The 18,470-nt window shown below is 32.4% G+C and overlaps 1 protein-coding gene and 1 long non-coding RNA gene across 2 annotated transcripts in view; one reads left to right on the forward strand and one right to left on the reverse strand.

Annotated features, from left to right (window-relative positions):
• LOC111993801 (F-box/kelch-repeat protein At3g06240-like) overlaps positions 1–1,471 on the reverse strand; it is a 2,184-nt gene extending 713 nt beyond the window's left edge. The window contains exon 1 of the mRNA XM_065780201.1: positions 951–1,471. Within this exon, the coding sequence (XP_065636273.1) occupies positions 951–1,471 (521 nt within the window). The remainder of the gene's footprint in view (positions 1–950) is intronic.
• Positions 1,472–14,479: 13,008 nt separating this feature from the next.
• Positions 14,480–15,239, forward strand: LOC112025543 (uncharacterized). Its single transcript, XR_010631671.1, has 3 exons — positions 14,480–14,559; positions 14,665–14,714; positions 14,938–15,239. It is a non-coding gene; the product is annotated as an uncharacterized LOC112025543 (long non-coding RNA).
• Positions 15,240–18,470: the final 3,231 nt, after the last annotated feature.

Raw genomic sequence — 18,470 nt, forward strand, 5'->3', positions numbered from 1 at the left:
ACACAAAAAAAAAAAAAAAAAAAAAAAAAACCTATTATATGATCAACTACCTTCTTAAGCTTCTCCAAAAAGTCATGGAGCAGAACATCTCACTATTGACAATCTTCCACTACTACTGGTCCCTATCTTCCTTATATTTCAGCCTAGAATACAACTCCAAAAAGGTCTCTAAAGGTGCGAGGGGGAGTCGTTTGAACAGTAGTTCAAGTGGAGTGGCTATATCTTTGATGAAACTATTGAAGTTATTTTATTTTATTTTTTGATAAATGAAACTACTGAAGTTATCAAAACCAGATTGCACAGGAACACAGGAAATTTCCTCCAATTTCTTAATTAGTTGTTGAGGATAGGAGAAATGATAAGTTAAGGGCTGGAGCTGTAAAAGGGTTTTGAGCTTTCATATGAACATAATAGCAAGGTTTGTAGGAAAGAAGTCTGACAATTGTGCAGAACAAATCATAAAAATTTTCTGGACAGCAGGAGAGGCTTTAAAATAGAGTGGTTTAAGGGGCTAATCAGAAGTTAAGGCACAAGTTATATGGCCAATTCCAACAAATAAGACCTAGGTTTGTTTTATATCTTAAAAGAGGCTAAACGAGGTAAAACTTTGAGCAATACTCGTAAACCATATTCGTAAACTGTAACAATTTATAAAGAACAGCGAGAGTAAGGATGCATCAAAACCATTTGTTATTAATTTCTTTTCAAGTAAAGATTTATTTATAAACATTGAGTACAACTTTAGTACATTGGAGAAATGGTACAACAAAAAGTTTAGTCCAAGACTCAACCACACCATACTCCCTCATCACCCATATGGAGTGCCGAAAGCCAAGTTGTTCACTATGTTCAGATGTAATGAAAGCCAATTTCCCCTTGAATGATGCAAGGCACCTATTAAGGTTGTTCGCATCGACAGAAACATGAGGCAGTGCTAGCTTTCTGAAAACCTCACAATTAACATAATCATATTTTTATTCTTGTGATTTTCTTCTCCTTCTCTCATAACTGCAATCCAGTGTAAATCTCCACTAACCAATGGGGTTGGCAAAAAATGATCTTTATCAAAGAACTTAAGATCGGGTTTCAAGTTGAATCCAACCCTTCCCCATGAATCCAAACTTAATGTGTACACCTCAATCTCATGTAGAGACAACAGGGAAGATGAAATCCTGACAACCTTGTAGTCATTATTCTGGGAATGATAAGCAAATCCGAGTAAAGCAAAGCTTGGCTTTGATAAGCAAGGATGAGGCAACTTCTTGAATTTTCTAATGCTGGGGTTCCACAAATATATATCTCTAACATTTCCATAATCAGCGATACACAATAAGCCATTGCAGGAACCCACTATTTGGGCAAAGTTGGAAGAAAAATCAAAAGGAATTCTTGCCTCCGAAATCGTATCAAACGTGCGGTCCAAAGCAACCGTACAGATTGACCTGTTAGTACTACGAAGATTGAGCGGCATGTGTATGAGATAACGATGATCATCATCATCATCTTTGATATTGTTAAGGTGGGTTAAGATGAAATATGGGGTGGTGACTGGTGATCGAGGAGTCCAAGGATTTGGAAACGCACCTGAATCTTATCACTGATTTCACCGGTTCTTAATGTTCAGTACGACGTCGTCTAGGATGATCTGTCGGAGAATCGTCGTTTGGGACAGTTTCTTCAACGGAACAGTGATTATTATTTATTACTTGCTGGCTTGCTTCTCTACTCTTTTGTTTTTGTTTGGTAAATTTTGGCTTCTTATTACCTCTGTCGTTATAATTCCGGTTTTTGTTTGGGTTGCCCTTCCATATCTTAATAATTCCATTTAATATTACTGTTCACCATTCTATGAAGGTTTGGAGACTGGATCATTTATTGAACCGTAAAAGAAAGATATTCAAAGATTTTTGATGTCAAATCGAAGTCGAACTGGGGTCAAACCGTGATGACGTTATAATTAATTTAATAATTAATTTAAGCTTAAATATAGATATTAAATTTATAAAACTAGCAAAATTGACTAATATATCTATATATGTGTGGAAAATTTAATGACTTTCAAGCATATATTTAATAATTAAATAAGAAAGTTAATAAAATAAAATAATAACCATGAAAATATTAAAATTTATGATTAATTTTTGAAGTAAAGTTGAATATCTTTGAAGGATTTTAATTATAATATTTTTTTTATTCCTTGTAAGAGATAGATAATTTAATTAAGTAGAATAAAATTGTGTTAAATTGTTTTTATAAAAAGAAAAAAATTGCTATGGGGTTGGACCGCATGGTTCTTGCCACCAGTTCGTGCGGCCCAGCCCCGGTTTTAGGGGTTCACGGAATTGCCACATATGCCCGGTTCTTTATGCTTAAAAAATCGGTTTTCATCCTGGTTCCCAGTTTTCACAGTCCAACCTCTCGGTCTGGTTCGATTCTGAGAACTATGCATTCTATATCGATCTATAAGATATCATGTTTTATGTAAGATGGTTTTGGAGAATGTTGCATATATTATAATGAAAATGTAAATTAATTTATTAACTAGAGTAAGGAATCATATACATTTTGATATATTAAAAATTAGTTTATACAACCTATCACGAAGATCAATCTCCTAAAACTATATAATGAGTCAATTACATAATTTTCTTTTATCAAAATAATGGGTTAAAGATTAAAAATAGAGAGACAAACCATGTAAGAAAGAAAAAGGCAGTCGTGTAACAACAAATATTATTATTTTCTCTAAAATATTCAGTCCTATATATAAGAATGCAAGAGAATTTTCATTTATATCAAAGCAAAGCTACCATATTAAAATTTACCCATATAGAAAGAAATTGTTGGTTACCACATGGTGAAAATTTTCCACCTTCAAGTGAACACTGAAACCTTATCCGATATATAACTTTATAAATTTTCAAGGAATAATTTCTAAGTAAATCTTAGCAAGTATAAAAATTAATATTACATTTTTAAGAACTCTTTGATAGAAATGAATATATTTTGGAAGGTCTTTACATAGATTTGAGCACCTTAAGCATTTTGTCTTGTGATAGGTGTGATGTAAGCTCATGCAATTAACGAGGGATTAATGAGAATGAAACTAACTCTTCAATTTCATAAACAAAATAAATTTCTAGTGTAAGAATCGAAGTAGCGTGAAAAGGGAGAGGATAAATCAGGTGGCAGTTACCTAGTGTTAAGTGTATTGTATAATTGGCTAGAGGTGATTGCATTGAAGCCCAAAAGACCAAACATTGAAATCTCTTAACTCTTAATCTTCTGTGCATTTATGGCTTCAAATAATTATTGAATTTGGAGTGCAAACCATTGTTTTCAAAGAAGCTGAAAAGTGTGTGTGGTCTGAAGTCTCCAACTTATACGAAGAAAGAGAGCTTGTAAGTGAGTCAAGGTCTTGGCTACGTTTCATCTACACGCTGGGAAGGAGAAAGAGAGTTTGTAATCTACATGTGGAAGAGGAGCATGGTTATCAAAATTTTGATCTAGATCCTTGTAGACACTTAATTTTGCACCCATGATTTAATTAAGGAAAATGACTTGAATGACCATCCATGTACCCCAAAAGTCATAATTGCATTACATGCTTCAATTCATTCATTTCATATCATAAAAATGATCTTGAGATTCTAATGGTCGCAAAGATGTTTCCAGTTTTCAAATCGGACCATCGGATTGAAAGATATCGCATGATCAAGTTTGTACAGTCAACATGCATTATGTCTAGGTAGAGTCAACCACACATGATTAATTTAAACTAATTTTGATTGGTTAAAAAATTAAAATTAATTAAATAATTTTGTGATTGGTTGATAATTAGTGTTTTAAATAGGGATGCATGTATAGGAATAAAAAGGATGATTGGATAACAATAAAATTGTGGATAATCTGAACTTTATCAAGATCTATTTTATGGTATTTATCTACAAGATAATTGTTCTCAAAAAGCCTGAATTATCTAGAAAAGAGATAAATAAAAAATAAAAAATCATGGACAGAGGATGAAAACATGTCTAGATGTAATGACTGATAAAAAAACCTTAGAAGAGGAGTCCAAACACCACCCGAACAAAGAAAGACGTTTGGGGTCCAAGAGCCAATTCGGCACTTTTGGAGTGTCGAACGGCACTCTAAAAGGGCTGAATTAGCATCTTTAGGGCTTTGGCCCAATGGCCTTCGGGTGAAGAAAAGGCACATCCTTTTCAATCTTTTCACAAAAGGATACGTTCAGATTCACATCCTAATCACTCGTGCCTATTTTTTAGAGTCTTCTGGCCTCTATAAATAGAGATTGAACCTTATAATTCAGCACTTTTTTTTTACGCTCTGAGAGGCATACGTTTTTAGGCTCTTAAAGTGCTTATATTTGTTGATCCTCTCTGATATTTGCTGTTAAAATTAAGGTTTTTAGATTTCAAAGATAACTGAATTAGTTTCTTTGAACCCTAAAACATCATCTTAAGAACAAGGAGTGCTCATGCAAGAGGGTGTTTCCAATAGCCATCTCCTTTTCTATGCTTCTTGTTTATGATGATGAATCTTTTTCTTTATCCACAAATTATTAATTATCACTTTGTTAAAGCATGATCTTGATTTTTATACAATTGTTATGATCTTTTTTTTTATTATTCCAATAGTCTGCATGTGAATAATTCTTTTTCTTAAAAAAAAAAAAGGATTTGCATCTCTCCTAGATTTAGATCTAAATTTTTCTTAATTAAAAATAGATCTGCATCTTTCTTAGATGTAGATCTGAATTTTTCTTCAAAATAAAATGGATCTGCATCTTCATTAGATGCAAATCTAAATTTTTCTTAAAATAAAATGGATCTACATCTTCATTAGATGCAAATATGAATTTTTTTTAAACATATGCAGATTTTTGAAATAGAGAAAAAGGTTAAACATAGTTGTGTTTGTGTTTGTATTTGTTGCATATATTTAAATTATGAGTGAAACTCTCTTCTTAAAAAATCTTTTTCATTCCATTAAAACATATAAAAACAGATCTAGTTTTTCTGTCATCAAAAAACCATTTTTTTTTAGATTTTAAAAATAGATTTGATCTTTTATAAATCAAAAGCCATTTTTTAAGATCTTAAAAACAGATCTGATCTTTTATAAATCAAAAGCCAATTTTTTTAGATTCTTAAAAACAGATCTAATATTTTTTCAAATCAAAAGACTTTGTTTTATGTAATAAACACAGATCTGAATTTTTATATCCAAAAACCATATTTCTTTAGATTCTTAAAAACAGATCTGATTTTTTCTAAACCAAAATAAGATCATTTTTTTATCACTAAAACATATCTGAATTTTTTTTAGCAAAGAAGAGGATTCATTCATAAAATTTTTTGTGTGATTTAATTCTTGTTTCACATGTTCAACATATCATTCATAGCATGCATAAAAGGGTACATAGGTCACAAGAGTCTAGAAGACCAGACTCTGTCTAGGCTGAATGGGTGCCTAACATATTCTCATTCCATAACCTAGCCTCTAAATTTAGGTCTTTGGTTAAGTAGATCTAAGCCTTGTCTTTTCTTTTATTTTGGGTAGAATGAAAATAGGACAAAAAGCCATGTATTTTTGGTAGATTGTAACTAGGACCCAAAGCCATGTAATTTTTCAAATATGTCATTCTTTATTCAATCAATGAATAGAAGAATTTAAGCATGTTTTGAGGTTTTTGGCCCCTTTAAATGATGTTTACAAATGGATGCAGTGATGTATGGTAATTATATCAAATAGATGCAAATTTTTGGTTTTTTATGAATGAATGTATAATTTATGTGATTATTTAACATAGCAATGCATTTTTTTTTTCTCAAATAATGTAGGATCTTATGATCCATAATCTAATCCTATGATTTATGATCCCACTTACCTCCTACGATCTTACGTAGAATCCTGATTTTGACAACCTTGGGGATGAGAAAGTGAGTTTGTGAAAAAGTCAAGGTTTTGGCTTTCATCTACATGTGAGGTAATAAGTGGGCTTGGACTTCTCTTAATATTTAGTCTAATTGTCAAGAACCGGCCATCTTTTATATAATAATTAAAATAAGTTAATGTGATTTTTTTGGGTAACAATTAAGAAGACCTTAATGAAAAGAGATTAAAAGGCTAAATGAAAAATTAAAGTTGTAAATGAGTTCATGTTAAAAAGGTTTGACCCACTTCGATATGATTGATAACAAGGTCTAGGTCATTTCTGTGTTGACTTTTTAAAGACAAAATCAAGCTAAAATGATTCTATACATACATATATATATATATAGAGCCAAAGTTTAGATAAAGTTCAATTAGAATTTGAAATTAGAATCCAATTTTACATCATGTGTCTAAATTTATGTAGAGACCACATCATAATTATCCACTTAAGTTTGTGCCATATTTCCACTTAAGTTTTTTAATCTTTATGCCAAGCGAGTTATTGAGTGCAAAATACTAAGAGCCTAATATTAACGAACTATAAAATTAAAAAAAAAAAAAAATCACATAAACTTAATAAAAATCACCATACGTTCTATCTTATTAAAAATTAGAAAAAAAAAATGATCATAAGTAGTATTAAATTTAGATAAGAATTTTAATATGCAACTAATTACGTTTACTTTAAAAAATAATAATTTGACTAATTATTTATATTTTTATGATAAAAATTGTGTTTAATTTTAAATATATATCTACATATGCATTAATGCATGTGTTACGTGCTATTTTTTTTTTTTTTAATAATTTGACTAATTATTTATATTTTTATAATGAAAATTGAGTTTAATTTTAAATGCATCAATTTGTTTACATGTGTTACATGCTAGTTCATATTAATAAATGTCATTTTTATCAAACTTAAATTCAAATTTAAATATAAAATTGTTGATAAACCCTTCATTTTGGATCATTTATTAAATGGGTTGAAATTGGTCATATCCATGTTAACACAATACATGTTTATTAAATAGCTTAAAATGAGTCAAATTTGTGTTAGCACAACACAACTTGTATACTAAGTGTGTTACGTACGTAATGTCGTGTCAACCTGCTTAATAAACTGGTCGTGTTAGGATTAAGACATGATTTTTAAGAACACCCTTTGCCTTGATACGATAGGAACATGAATCTCTACCATGAATTGCCTCCCCCGTTCTATGAAAGAAATGTAATGTGTATTGACAAGGCGATAAACATAGTTTTATCATGGTTTCTAAACCCAGACCGGACCTTATGGTTCGACCAGGCTAACCGTGAACCGTTCATGAAAACTGTTTTTTTATATATAAGAACCGGGCATGTAAACAATATGAGAGAACTACTTGAACCGAGGTCTAACCTGGAAACCATTCAAATCGTAAGCCAATTCAACCTTTAGTTTGTGAAGAAATTTGCTTTTCGATCTGAAATTCTGGCATGGATTTGAAGTAAGAAAAAAAAAAACAGAAAATAATAAAGAAGATCCAAAAATGAAGCAAAAAATATAAGAAGCATCAATGGTATTGTGAGATTTTAAAAAAGTTTAAAAAAAAAAAGAAAAAAAAGGGATGAGATGAGTTGCAGATGTGAGGAGGAAGAAGGAGAAGGGAGTAGGAGCTAATGTTGGGTAACTGTGTAAATGAAGTAAAGCGTCACAGGGAAAGTAATAATGTCAAGAGATAAATTTGAAATCACATGGGTAGGTGGGAGTCAGAGTGTAAAAATGAGATTAAAATTGAAAATGAATCCTCTTCCCAGGTTTTGCAAAATGGTCAAATACCCCATTGTACTAGTACTCTAGTAGTACTACTTTATTTACTAAAAGTCCTGAGTTTTTAATCTTTAAAAAAAAAAAAAAAAAATCTCATCTCTACTCTTATTTGGATTTTCTAAAAACATAATATGTAATTCATTATTTATAGTATCATTTAGGTATAATAAGAATAAGTAATAATATAGCTTTTCTCTCCCAAGTGGAGCTCTCTCTCTCTCTCGTTTGAAACGAGCTTCTCCCTCCCTTGGACTAGTTCTAGGGGTATTTTCTTTTGCTTTGATTTAGATTTATTGATAAGTATGGTAGATGATGTGATTGATAGAATGGAAAATATGAAATTAACAATTGATGAAGAGGAGATTTTTCCTATATCGGATGACGGGCGACTGGAAGCTATTGAGAGTTGCACTTTAAGTCTTATTGGGAAATTCCTCACATGTAAGCCTGTCAATAAAAGGGCAACGAAGAACCCATTGAGAAGAGCACGGGGGTTGGATGACAAGTTGCGGATCATGGAGGTTAGGCCAAATATGTTTCAGTTAAAATTCCAATCGGAGTTTAATTTGGTTAGAGTACTTAGAGGAGGCCCTTGGTCGTTTGACAATCAACTGCTCATGCTCCAACAATGGAAGAAAGGAATGAATGTGGATAATATAAAGATGGACACCGCCTCGCTTTGGGTCCAAATATGGGCAGCCCTATTTGATATGGTGTCTCCCTAAGTAGTGAAGGAAGTTGGGAGGAAACTAGGCTTGGTTGAGGAGGTGGAAGGGCGGTGAAGACAAGATGACTTTAACTTCTTTATGAGAGTCCGACTTGCATTGCCAATAACTAAGTTGCTCTGATGGGGTGGTTTTATTGCTGGTTCAGATGGAGTGTGTACGTGGGTGAAATTCAAATATGAGAAACTTCCACTGTTTTGCCACTACTGTGACATATTGGGACATGATTTGAAGCATTGTGCTACCCACTTTGCATTGTTGAAAAATGGTGGTGAAGTGGAATACTAGTATGGGGACTGTCTAAGAGCGATAGGGAGTCAACCAAGATCTTCTCAGACTTAAAACATTGACACAGGCTTCAGTTTCAATGCTGATACAGGTGAATACCAGAAGTGGACAACAGGTTGATAATGCAGGTTGATAATGCACGGATTAATGGTACTACGTATGTAAAGGAAATGGCTGCTATGTTCGTGGAAGGAAATCCCGTGAGTTCAGGGATGATGCCGAATGTTCAACAAGTTGATAATGCAAATAATTATTGTATCACGAACATGAAGGGAGTGAATGCTAGTTCATTGGAAAAGGGTTCGGATTTTCAGGAGAATAATGATTTGAATGGAGATAATGTTATCATGAAAGCTGGATTCTTATCTGATAGAACTGATGGTGTGGTAGTGGATTCAAGTTTAAGTAGCACTGAGGGCAACGCATCTAAATATGAGACATCAAGTGAACATTAGAGGTTGGATAAAATTTGGCCTCTCCCACTCCCATTAAAGCCCAAATCTACTTGGACTAGAATTAACTGAATGGATTTTGTGCTTAGTGGGTTCTCTAAGGCCTTAATAATACTAGTTTTTTGAGAAAAGGAACTTCATGCATAAGTCTGATTAGGCTGAGCAGGATGATGATCATACCAGAGAACTCACTAAATGTGGGAAGGTGGATAATGAGGGAGCAAACAATTATGGTGTATCGGTAGGGGTGGAGAACCACCCTTGTCAGGAGTAATGAGGCTTCTAAGCTAGAACTGCCAAGGGCTTGGGAACCCTTGGACAGGTCATAGCCTTCGTAAATTAGTGAGGGAACAAGCTCCCATGATATGTTTCTTGATGGAAACGCAGTTGGATAAAGACGAATTTGATAAGCTATATAATAATTTGCCCTTTCAAAATAAGATTATTGTCAAACATCCAGACTTAGGGGGTGGTCTAGTGTTAGGACATATATGTTTCACTTGTTAAGAACATATGTCATTCTTTTATGTAGTTGACTAATCCTTTGATAAAACGCATTTTACTTGTATTTGGGTAGATCTAGGATATGTTTATTATTTCAAGAAACATGATGTTCAAGTCTAGTATTAAAGTCATGAAGATTGGACCAAAAAACAAGTGAAGAAAAGCTGTTCAATAAAGTTAGACAGATCGCTCGACACCTGTGGACAAATAGCTCAATAGTTGCTTGATACCTCTCGATAATTAGGCTATTTATCGAGATTTTCAACTTCTTCTTATCGCAATCTCAATAGCTTCTCGACAGCTGGTGGATCGATCGAGAAAGCTCCTATCTCCTCAACAGCTTCTCGATAGCTATATCTGTCGACGTTTAAAGCTCGACACTTCCTCGACACCTCTCGATCAATCAAGGTTATAGGAATTCAGATTTGCTGATCTAATTTTCGGCCCATGATGACATGTATGTATAGAGGTTTTTTTTTTCTCACAACCCTAGACCTATATAAGGCTTATGTTAGAGGCCGTCACATAAGCGAATACAAGGAGAACATATGCAAAAAGTGACTAACTCCTTTTTCTCTAGAAAGAAGCTACTGCGTTTTTATGCCTTAGGGTTTTGTAACCAAGTGCTTCTTGATCTTCATTGTTGATGAAGTGAAGAACTTCGTGGCTAACATCTTCTTCTAGTTGGTGATTGAAGTCTTGTAATGGGATCCGCACAATTGGTTAGTCACATACTGGAATTCGTGCATCAAAGGGTAGCATTCATATATTGAAGAGTTCAGAGGTTCTAAAGTGGTAGAAGGTTTCTGCTGTGAGTTCATTTACGATAATTGTAGAGTCTTGGGACAAAGGTTTTGTACTAGATTCGAAACTTTTCTTTACTATAGTAGATTACTTTTCGGTAAAAGGTTTTCCCCCAGGTTTTTTTTACTGTGAAACTAGTTTGTTTCATTGATTTTCTTGGGTCATCATATCTTGTCTTATTTATTTTTCTGCTACACGTGATTTTAATATGATATTGATGTTTATTTGTTTTAACAAGTTTTATTCATAGTAAATCTATTAACAACTTGGATTTAAAACTTGTTAATTCTATCAAACGAGGTCTAAATTTTCCCAACAAGTGATATCAGAACGGGTTCACTCTGATTGGATTAATTTCCTGAGTGTGATCCTTGACTCCCGTTGTCATAAATTATGGACAATCTCTTTTGATTCCTCCTTTATTTGATGGAACTAATTATGTGTACTGAAAAGTTTATATGAAAGTTTTTTTGCAGGCTCTAGGTGAATAAGTATGGCAAGCTGTTGAAGTAGGCTAGATTAAGCCAAAGGAAGCGTCGGTGGATTGGGATGATGCAACAATCATAGAGGCAAATTTCAACAGTAAGGCCTTGAATGCTTTGTTTTGTGGGGTGACTAATGAGGAATTCAAGAAAATATCATCCACAAAAGTTACCAAGGAAGCATGGACCATTCTTGAGACCGCCTATGAAGGTACCAAGACAGTAAAGACTACGAAACTTCAACAACTCACTAGTAGTTTTGAAGAAATAAGGATGGAGGAGAATAAGACTTTTGATGAGTTATATGCTAAACTCAAGGATATTTTAAATTCTGCCTTTAACCTTGGAGAATTTATAGCAGAATCCAAAATTTTTAGAAAAATCCTTAAGTCCTTGCCTAAAAGATTCCGTGCCAAGATCACTACTATTGAAGAAGTCAAGGATATTGATCAAATTCCTTTGACTGAGCTTGTAGGGAACCTTCAAACCTGTGAGATGGGATTACGCTCAATGGGAAAAGGTGGAAAGAGTAAAAATTTGGCTCTTAAGGGTATAGAGGAAGAGATTGAGGACTCTGAAGATGAAGATGAAAGTGAAGATGAAGATGATGATGAGGATGAGGATCTAACCTTCATAACTTATGAGATTATCAAACTTCTTCAATTTAGGAAAAAGGATAAGGGCAAACCTCCTAGGAAATCTAAATCCTCTAGGAAGGGTAAGAATGAGAAACTCCTTATTCAATGCCATGAGTGCAAAGGTTTTGGTCGTATGAGGATAAAGTATCCAAACTACCTCATGAAGGGAAAGACTAAGGGTTTAAAAGATAAAGGGTTAGTTGCTACTTAGAGTGATACTGAGAATAACTCTTCTGATGAGTATGCGGATGAATGTAATCACATTATGACCTTTGTTGCCTTAACCGATAAGGTGATTGTGGAGAGTGCTAGTGATAGTGAGTATTCTTCTGATAATGAAGTACCCAAGAAGATGACCCTTCAGGAAGCCTATGATAAGCTATATACTGAATTCATAAAATTTGAAAAGACTTTCCATCTTTGTAGAAAAGAGCTTAATGAGGTAAAAACTGAAAAAAACTGATCTATTAGTCAAACTAGATGAGACTACAAAGTTAGTTGAGACTCTTATTATGGAGAACACCTCATTAGAAGAGAAGGTCAAGAATCTTGAGGTTGAGCTTAGTCAAGCTAGAACTCAAATAGAAAGGATGTCTAGTGCAAAGCTTGGTGAGGTATTGAGTGCTCAAAACCTTAGTTCTGATAAGACTGTCTTAGGATATGCTGTTTCCTCCGGCCTCTCCTTTTCCATGGCTTTTAGATCAAGGACTATCTTTGTGCCCAAATCTGAGAAAGGTGGTAAAGGTATGAAATCTAAAACTGATTTGGCTAATTCTAAATCCTTTGTTAGACCTCATGTTTGTCACTATTGTGGTGTTTCTAGACACATTCGTCCTAATTGCTTTAAGTTGTATCATCATAAGTAATTGTCCAAACGGTCATAGGTTTTCTCTCAAGAACCTATACCTTTGTTTGGAGAGTTATTAAAAGTTTTGAGCTTTTTAACTCAATTTTAGAAGAATCTTAATTCTTTTATGTCCTTTAGTAGATATATTAGGACACGTGCATTTTCATTTTCACGGCTAAAGACTCGTCCTGTGTGGGTGAAAAAGGAGCCTAAGACTTAATTTTCTTTTCTGTTTATCCTCTGCTTTAATTCTTTCTATCTAAAGTAGGACTCTCTTTACTTGATTTTTTATCTACTTTTAGAATCATGCTTTCATGCATTTGCACCCTTTTATCATGCCTTCATGCATATGCATCTTTCTTTCATGCTTTCATGTTGTTTGTCTGTTTTTGTTTGATGGTTTATTTTTTTTAAATAAAAATTAAAAAAATCAGAAAAATATAAAAATAATGTGTATTTGTGTACATTGGTATTTGTGTAGTTCAAATGGCCATTGAAACAAAGTTTTCTAAACTTTGTATCTCTTGTAACTTAGATGAGCATCTCTATGCACAACTAAGAGAGTGAGCTTTGTGGCTCTTGTTTATGATGAGTAAGATTACGCAATTTCTTGTACTTAACACTCATATCACTTTTTTTGACGGGAATGATTAGAAAATTTTAAGAGAAAGGCATAAATAACCATCTCACCACTATTGCCCACCAATCATGAAATGACATATGAATGCTTCGGCATAGCAAAAGTACAATGTCAATGACATTTGTGTGCTTTGGCATAGCAAAATTAGAATGTCAAATATCATTGGGTATTTCTTTTTAATCTCTTATATGTCCATGCATGATATGCTTATCAAATGAAAAATATGCAAAGAAAAATAAAAAGGCAAAAAGATCAAAAATGCTTTACAAATGATTGCAAGCGTGTATTCTAGGAGATGTGGGAGTTATAAGATATACCTCGAAGGTGATAGTCTCCATCAAACAGTTAAAATTATGTATGAGTTAAAGTGATTTTCTCATATCCCAAATTGAAAATCACATGGATTAGTGATTTGCTAGAAAATTCGGTGTTGAACGGTTATTTGTTTGTTTTTTTTTTTTTTTTTTTTTTTGGTTTTTTTTTTTTTTTTTTTTCTGTTGACATTGGGCAAGCACAAGTACTAATTGCTTGCTGCATCCATTAGAAATTTCATGACAATTCTTTTAAGGCATCTCTAACATCTGACCACCCTGTTAAGTCAAGAAGTCGAGAGGATGCCACAGATGAAAATCCTCATCTGTAATGATTGATAGAATTCTTGGAAGCAATTAATGGGTGCATATCTAGAAAAAAAAAATTTATTTACTAGTTTTGACCTCTGTTACATTTCAAATTATTTTGAATACTTTGGGATGACATCCGATCCCCGATCCTTTCAACAGTTCTTATCATCTAATTCTTTAATTTAGTAGTTTGAAAATGAATTTAGATATCAGAAGAAGTAACTGGATTGGCATTTAGGTTTGGCAAAAACCACATTTTCGTTCCTATAGTTTCAGGCGATTCCCACTTTGGTCCCTATCTTTTATTTTCACCGCTTTTAATCCTTATTTAAATAAATGCCATCCATTTTAGTTCTTTCCGTTAGTGTCCTAACAGCAAAGTCTTAGGTAGTAGACGGAACTATTAAAATAATAATAAAAAAATTTTATTTTGGCATTAAAAAATGCCATGTCAGCATCTAAATTAAAAAAAAAATTAATTTATTAATTTTAACTAAGTAAAAGAAAAAATTTAAAACCAAAAATCACATGAATTAAGATCTAAGTGTGTTTTAATAAGAACATCAAGAACACAAAACTAGATCTAAGAACACAAGCATCTCTCTCTCTCTCTCTCTCTCTCTCTCTCTCTGTCTGTGTAAGTGATTTAAAAATGATGTACATTATTTTTTTTTTATTTTTTTTTTCTCAATGTAAAAATTGCAGCATATAAAAAGGGTTCTCCACAAGTTTGGTAGCAACATCATCTTCACCAATGGCCTCCGTGACCCATATAGTAGTGCAGGGTAACTTTTCTAAAATATATAATCTAGATTTTTATTTTTTTTTGGGGGGGCAAAAATATTGTTCCTTTTATTTAGTTAGAATGATTTAATATGTTCTTATTTCAGGATATTGGAAGACATATCAGACACCCTCGTTGCCTTGACTACAAAAAATGGTAAAAATTCATAATATACACTCCGAACACATTACATTCACAATTTCATACGCAACGGCTATATTTAAAATGTGAAAGGAATAATGTGTACGAATGTCAAATTGTCATTGTCATTTTAGTTCCATTGGATTTTTGTGAACCCAAAAAATATCAAAATAATTATCTTTAATTTGCTGGCCTTTATTGAAGAACAACTTTACTAATATAAAGTTGATTTCTGCAGGTTCTCATAGCATTGATATATTGGTTTCAAGTAAAGACGACCCAGATTGGCTGATCGACCAGCGACTAAAACAAGCCAAGATAACAAAACAGTGGTTTGACAAGTACTACGAAGATTTGCGTAAGTTTGGATAGATGTTCACACATAATGGTAGTCATGGATCAATTGTGAAGTTGACACCAAAAATAAGATTCTGCTTTTTAGTGTAGAGCAAAGCCAAACCGCAGAATGTAGACTAGTGTAATGTAGACAAGATTTTTTTTTTTGATGAAATAATGAAGACCAGATTTAAATTTGTATTATCTCTGTGTATTAAAAGATTTAGAAAGTTAGTTATGGTTTTAAAAAATGTCAAAAATACTTCTAAATAATCCTTATTCTTAAAAAAAGAAAAAGAAAAAAAAAGGGGTTAAAATTGTAATTCAAAAAAATTCAAAAACTATTAGAGAAACTTTTTTCCTAAAAATTAGCACACTCTATTTATAGTATTTCTCATTTAAATATATCTCTCTCGTTTAATACATTTTTTTCCCTAAAAACTAGCATACACTAAACCCAGTTTATTTCATGGCAAAAACACCATTTTAGTTCCTACATTTTGGGGTCATAGTCAATTTGGTCCCTACATTTTGGTAGCAGCGATTTAGTCCCTATTATTTTCAATTTGCAGTCAATTTGGTCCTTACCGTTAACTCTTTAATGAAAAATACCTACATGGCAAACGATTTGCATTGTTGGCATATCTAATATTAGAAGTTTGTATTTTATTTAATATTCTAATATTAGATATGCCAACAATGCAAACTATTTGTACCGAGACATTTTTCGTTAGTGAGTTAATGGTAAGAACTAAATTGACTGCAAATTGAAAATAAGAGAGACCAAATTGACTGCTACCAAAATATAGGGACTAAATTGATTGTGACCCCAAAATATGCGGACCAAAATGGTGTTTTCACCTTATTTTATTTTAAATCATAAATTTTAGTTTCTTAAAAATTCCTTAACCGTAGATAAATTCAAATTGAAAATTACATTAAACTCAAAATAAATAAATAAAAAAAGAGCCTCATTGCTCATGTAGAGCGCGTGTGATGAGGCTAGTGAGTAAAAATATAAGTAATAACCTGCTACTAATAACAATATAAGTAATAACCTACCGCTTAGGATTTCTTGTGACAATGTTGTGAATATAACATTTCTTAAATATTTTACATATCAAATTCTATATATAAATTTTAAGAATTACAGTACATCTCAAACTCGTTCCATTTATATTTGAAAAACCTATTCATATCTTAAACTCATCTAAATAGTTTGAGAAATGCTACATCTACAAAATTTTCACAACAAATTATAGGTGGCAGGATATTATTGGTTTTAATATAAACCCACCACTGAGTTACTTTCTTATCCACTAGTAACAATAGAAGTAATAACCTGCTATTTAGGATTTCTTGTGACAATGTTATGAACATAGCATTTCTCAAATGTTTTACAAATCAAATTCTATATATAAATTTATATTTATTGAATATAAAAACGAATTCTATAATTGAATATTATGCCAATTTATGTTATTATTTATCATAAAAACGAATATTTCCTTGTTCAATGTTTTATAGTTATATTAAACTTAACAAATTTATATTTTTATTACAAATTTCGAATTTATTTATATTAAGATTTTTTCTAATAATTTGGATGATTAGATTTAAAGGCTATTTATAATGTATCATGTATGTATATTAGATGTTAAATACAAAAATCAAATAATTTTAAGTTAATAATGTGAGACAATAAATAATTTTTGTTTTGCTTGAAAATATGACAAATTTTTTATATACAAATATAGAAAACACTTATTTAGTTTTGTTTTTGTATTTGTTTTTGTATTTGTTTTTGTTTTTGTTTTTTACAAATCTTCTGAAATCATAATAAGAATGATAGGCCACAAACTGAATGACTCCTTGTGATTTAAACTAATTAATTAATTAGCCAAGTTGTTAATTAATTAATTAATCATGCAAACGCGTGGAAGCACAAACAAATCACCAATAAACTAAATAAGCAGCGGAAATAAATAACACGGTAATTTGTTTACGAATGTGAAAAACCCTTACAGTAAAAAACCCCACAGGGTGATTTTTAGGTCACCACTCCCGAAACTCCACTATTATCAAATCAAGCAGTTACAAGTAAAGGAATCCCAAGTATCTTAACAACTTACAGTTGAACCCTTACCCCAATACCCAATTGAACTTGATCTGTAGTGACAGTTCCCACCTTTGATGCATGGCTCCCAAGTACGTGACTAACCAATGCGCGGATCCCAGTACGCGACTTCAAACACCAACTTAGAAGAAGAGGTTGGCTGCAAAGTTATTCAGTTCATCCTACACGATGAAAATCAGGAAGATGCTTGGTCACAAAATCCTTTGGTGCAAAATACATAGCAACTTCTTCAGAGAAGATGAACTAGGTCAAGAATTTCGTCTTTAATCACAATTTTTTTTTTAAGAGAGATTGCTCAATGCTTTTGCAACTTGTGTCCATCTTGACGGCTCTTAAAACAATCATTTTATATGTTTAGGGTTTGGAGAAAAGAAGGCCCAAAAGCATATTCACAGATCCCAAGGAAATTAAATCAGAAAATCTGATTTTGTAATTCTCAATAGATAGCAGGTGTCGAGGAGCTATCGAGCAGGTGTCGAGATTTAATGAATTTGCACTTTAGCTTGTTTTTCTTGGACAGACTTGATGAATTCAACACTTGATCTTAAAACCTTGTTTCTTAAAGTATTAAAAACACCTAGAACGACCCAATTACAAGTAGAGTGCGTTTTGTCAAAGGATTGGCCAATTTACATAAATAAGTGACATATATTCTTAACAAGTGAAAACACATATATCCTCACAATCTCCTCTTTTGGCAATCCGTGACAAAACCATAACAAACAAATGAGCATATGAGAGAAGTCATAAATCACTCAACTCATATTCACTTGTTGAATACAATAAAATCTATCCTAACACAAAGTCTTGAAAAACTTTGCAATAAGAGAATTTATGGCAAGTAGACTTTGACAACCTGTATTTCTGAAATACTTAAACAAAAATCATCAAGGCATCTTACGTGAAACAGAAATAATAGATTGTATACAAGTATAATGAACATGTGTATAAAGATAGAGAAGAAACAACACATGAAGAGAGAGGTGAAAGAAATAACATCCACATATAGAGAAAGTAAGTATAATGTATGTAAAACTGGTCACAAGACCTTATATATAAGATCAATGTATCTATAAAGAATATAAAAGAAAAAGATACATCAAAACCTCACTACATCCCTCAAAATATCAACACTCCTCCTATCAAAAATGTCTTATACTAACTCCCCCCCTAAGATGACTACTATCATAACCCAAAACTACTCCCCCTTTTTGTCACAAGTGACAAAGGGTAGAGTGTCATGTAGACATCTCATTAGTAGAGCTAGCATTTCCATCATCATTATCCGAAGTGTCATC

Source organism: Quercus suber, unplaced genomic scaffold (genome assembly GCF_002906115.3).
Source record: "Quercus suber isolate HL8 unplaced genomic scaffold, Cork oak 2.0 scaffold_13, whole genome shotgun sequence".
NCBI classification, from domain to species: Eukaryota; Viridiplantae; Streptophyta; class Magnoliopsida; order Fagales; family Fagaceae; genus Quercus; species Quercus suber.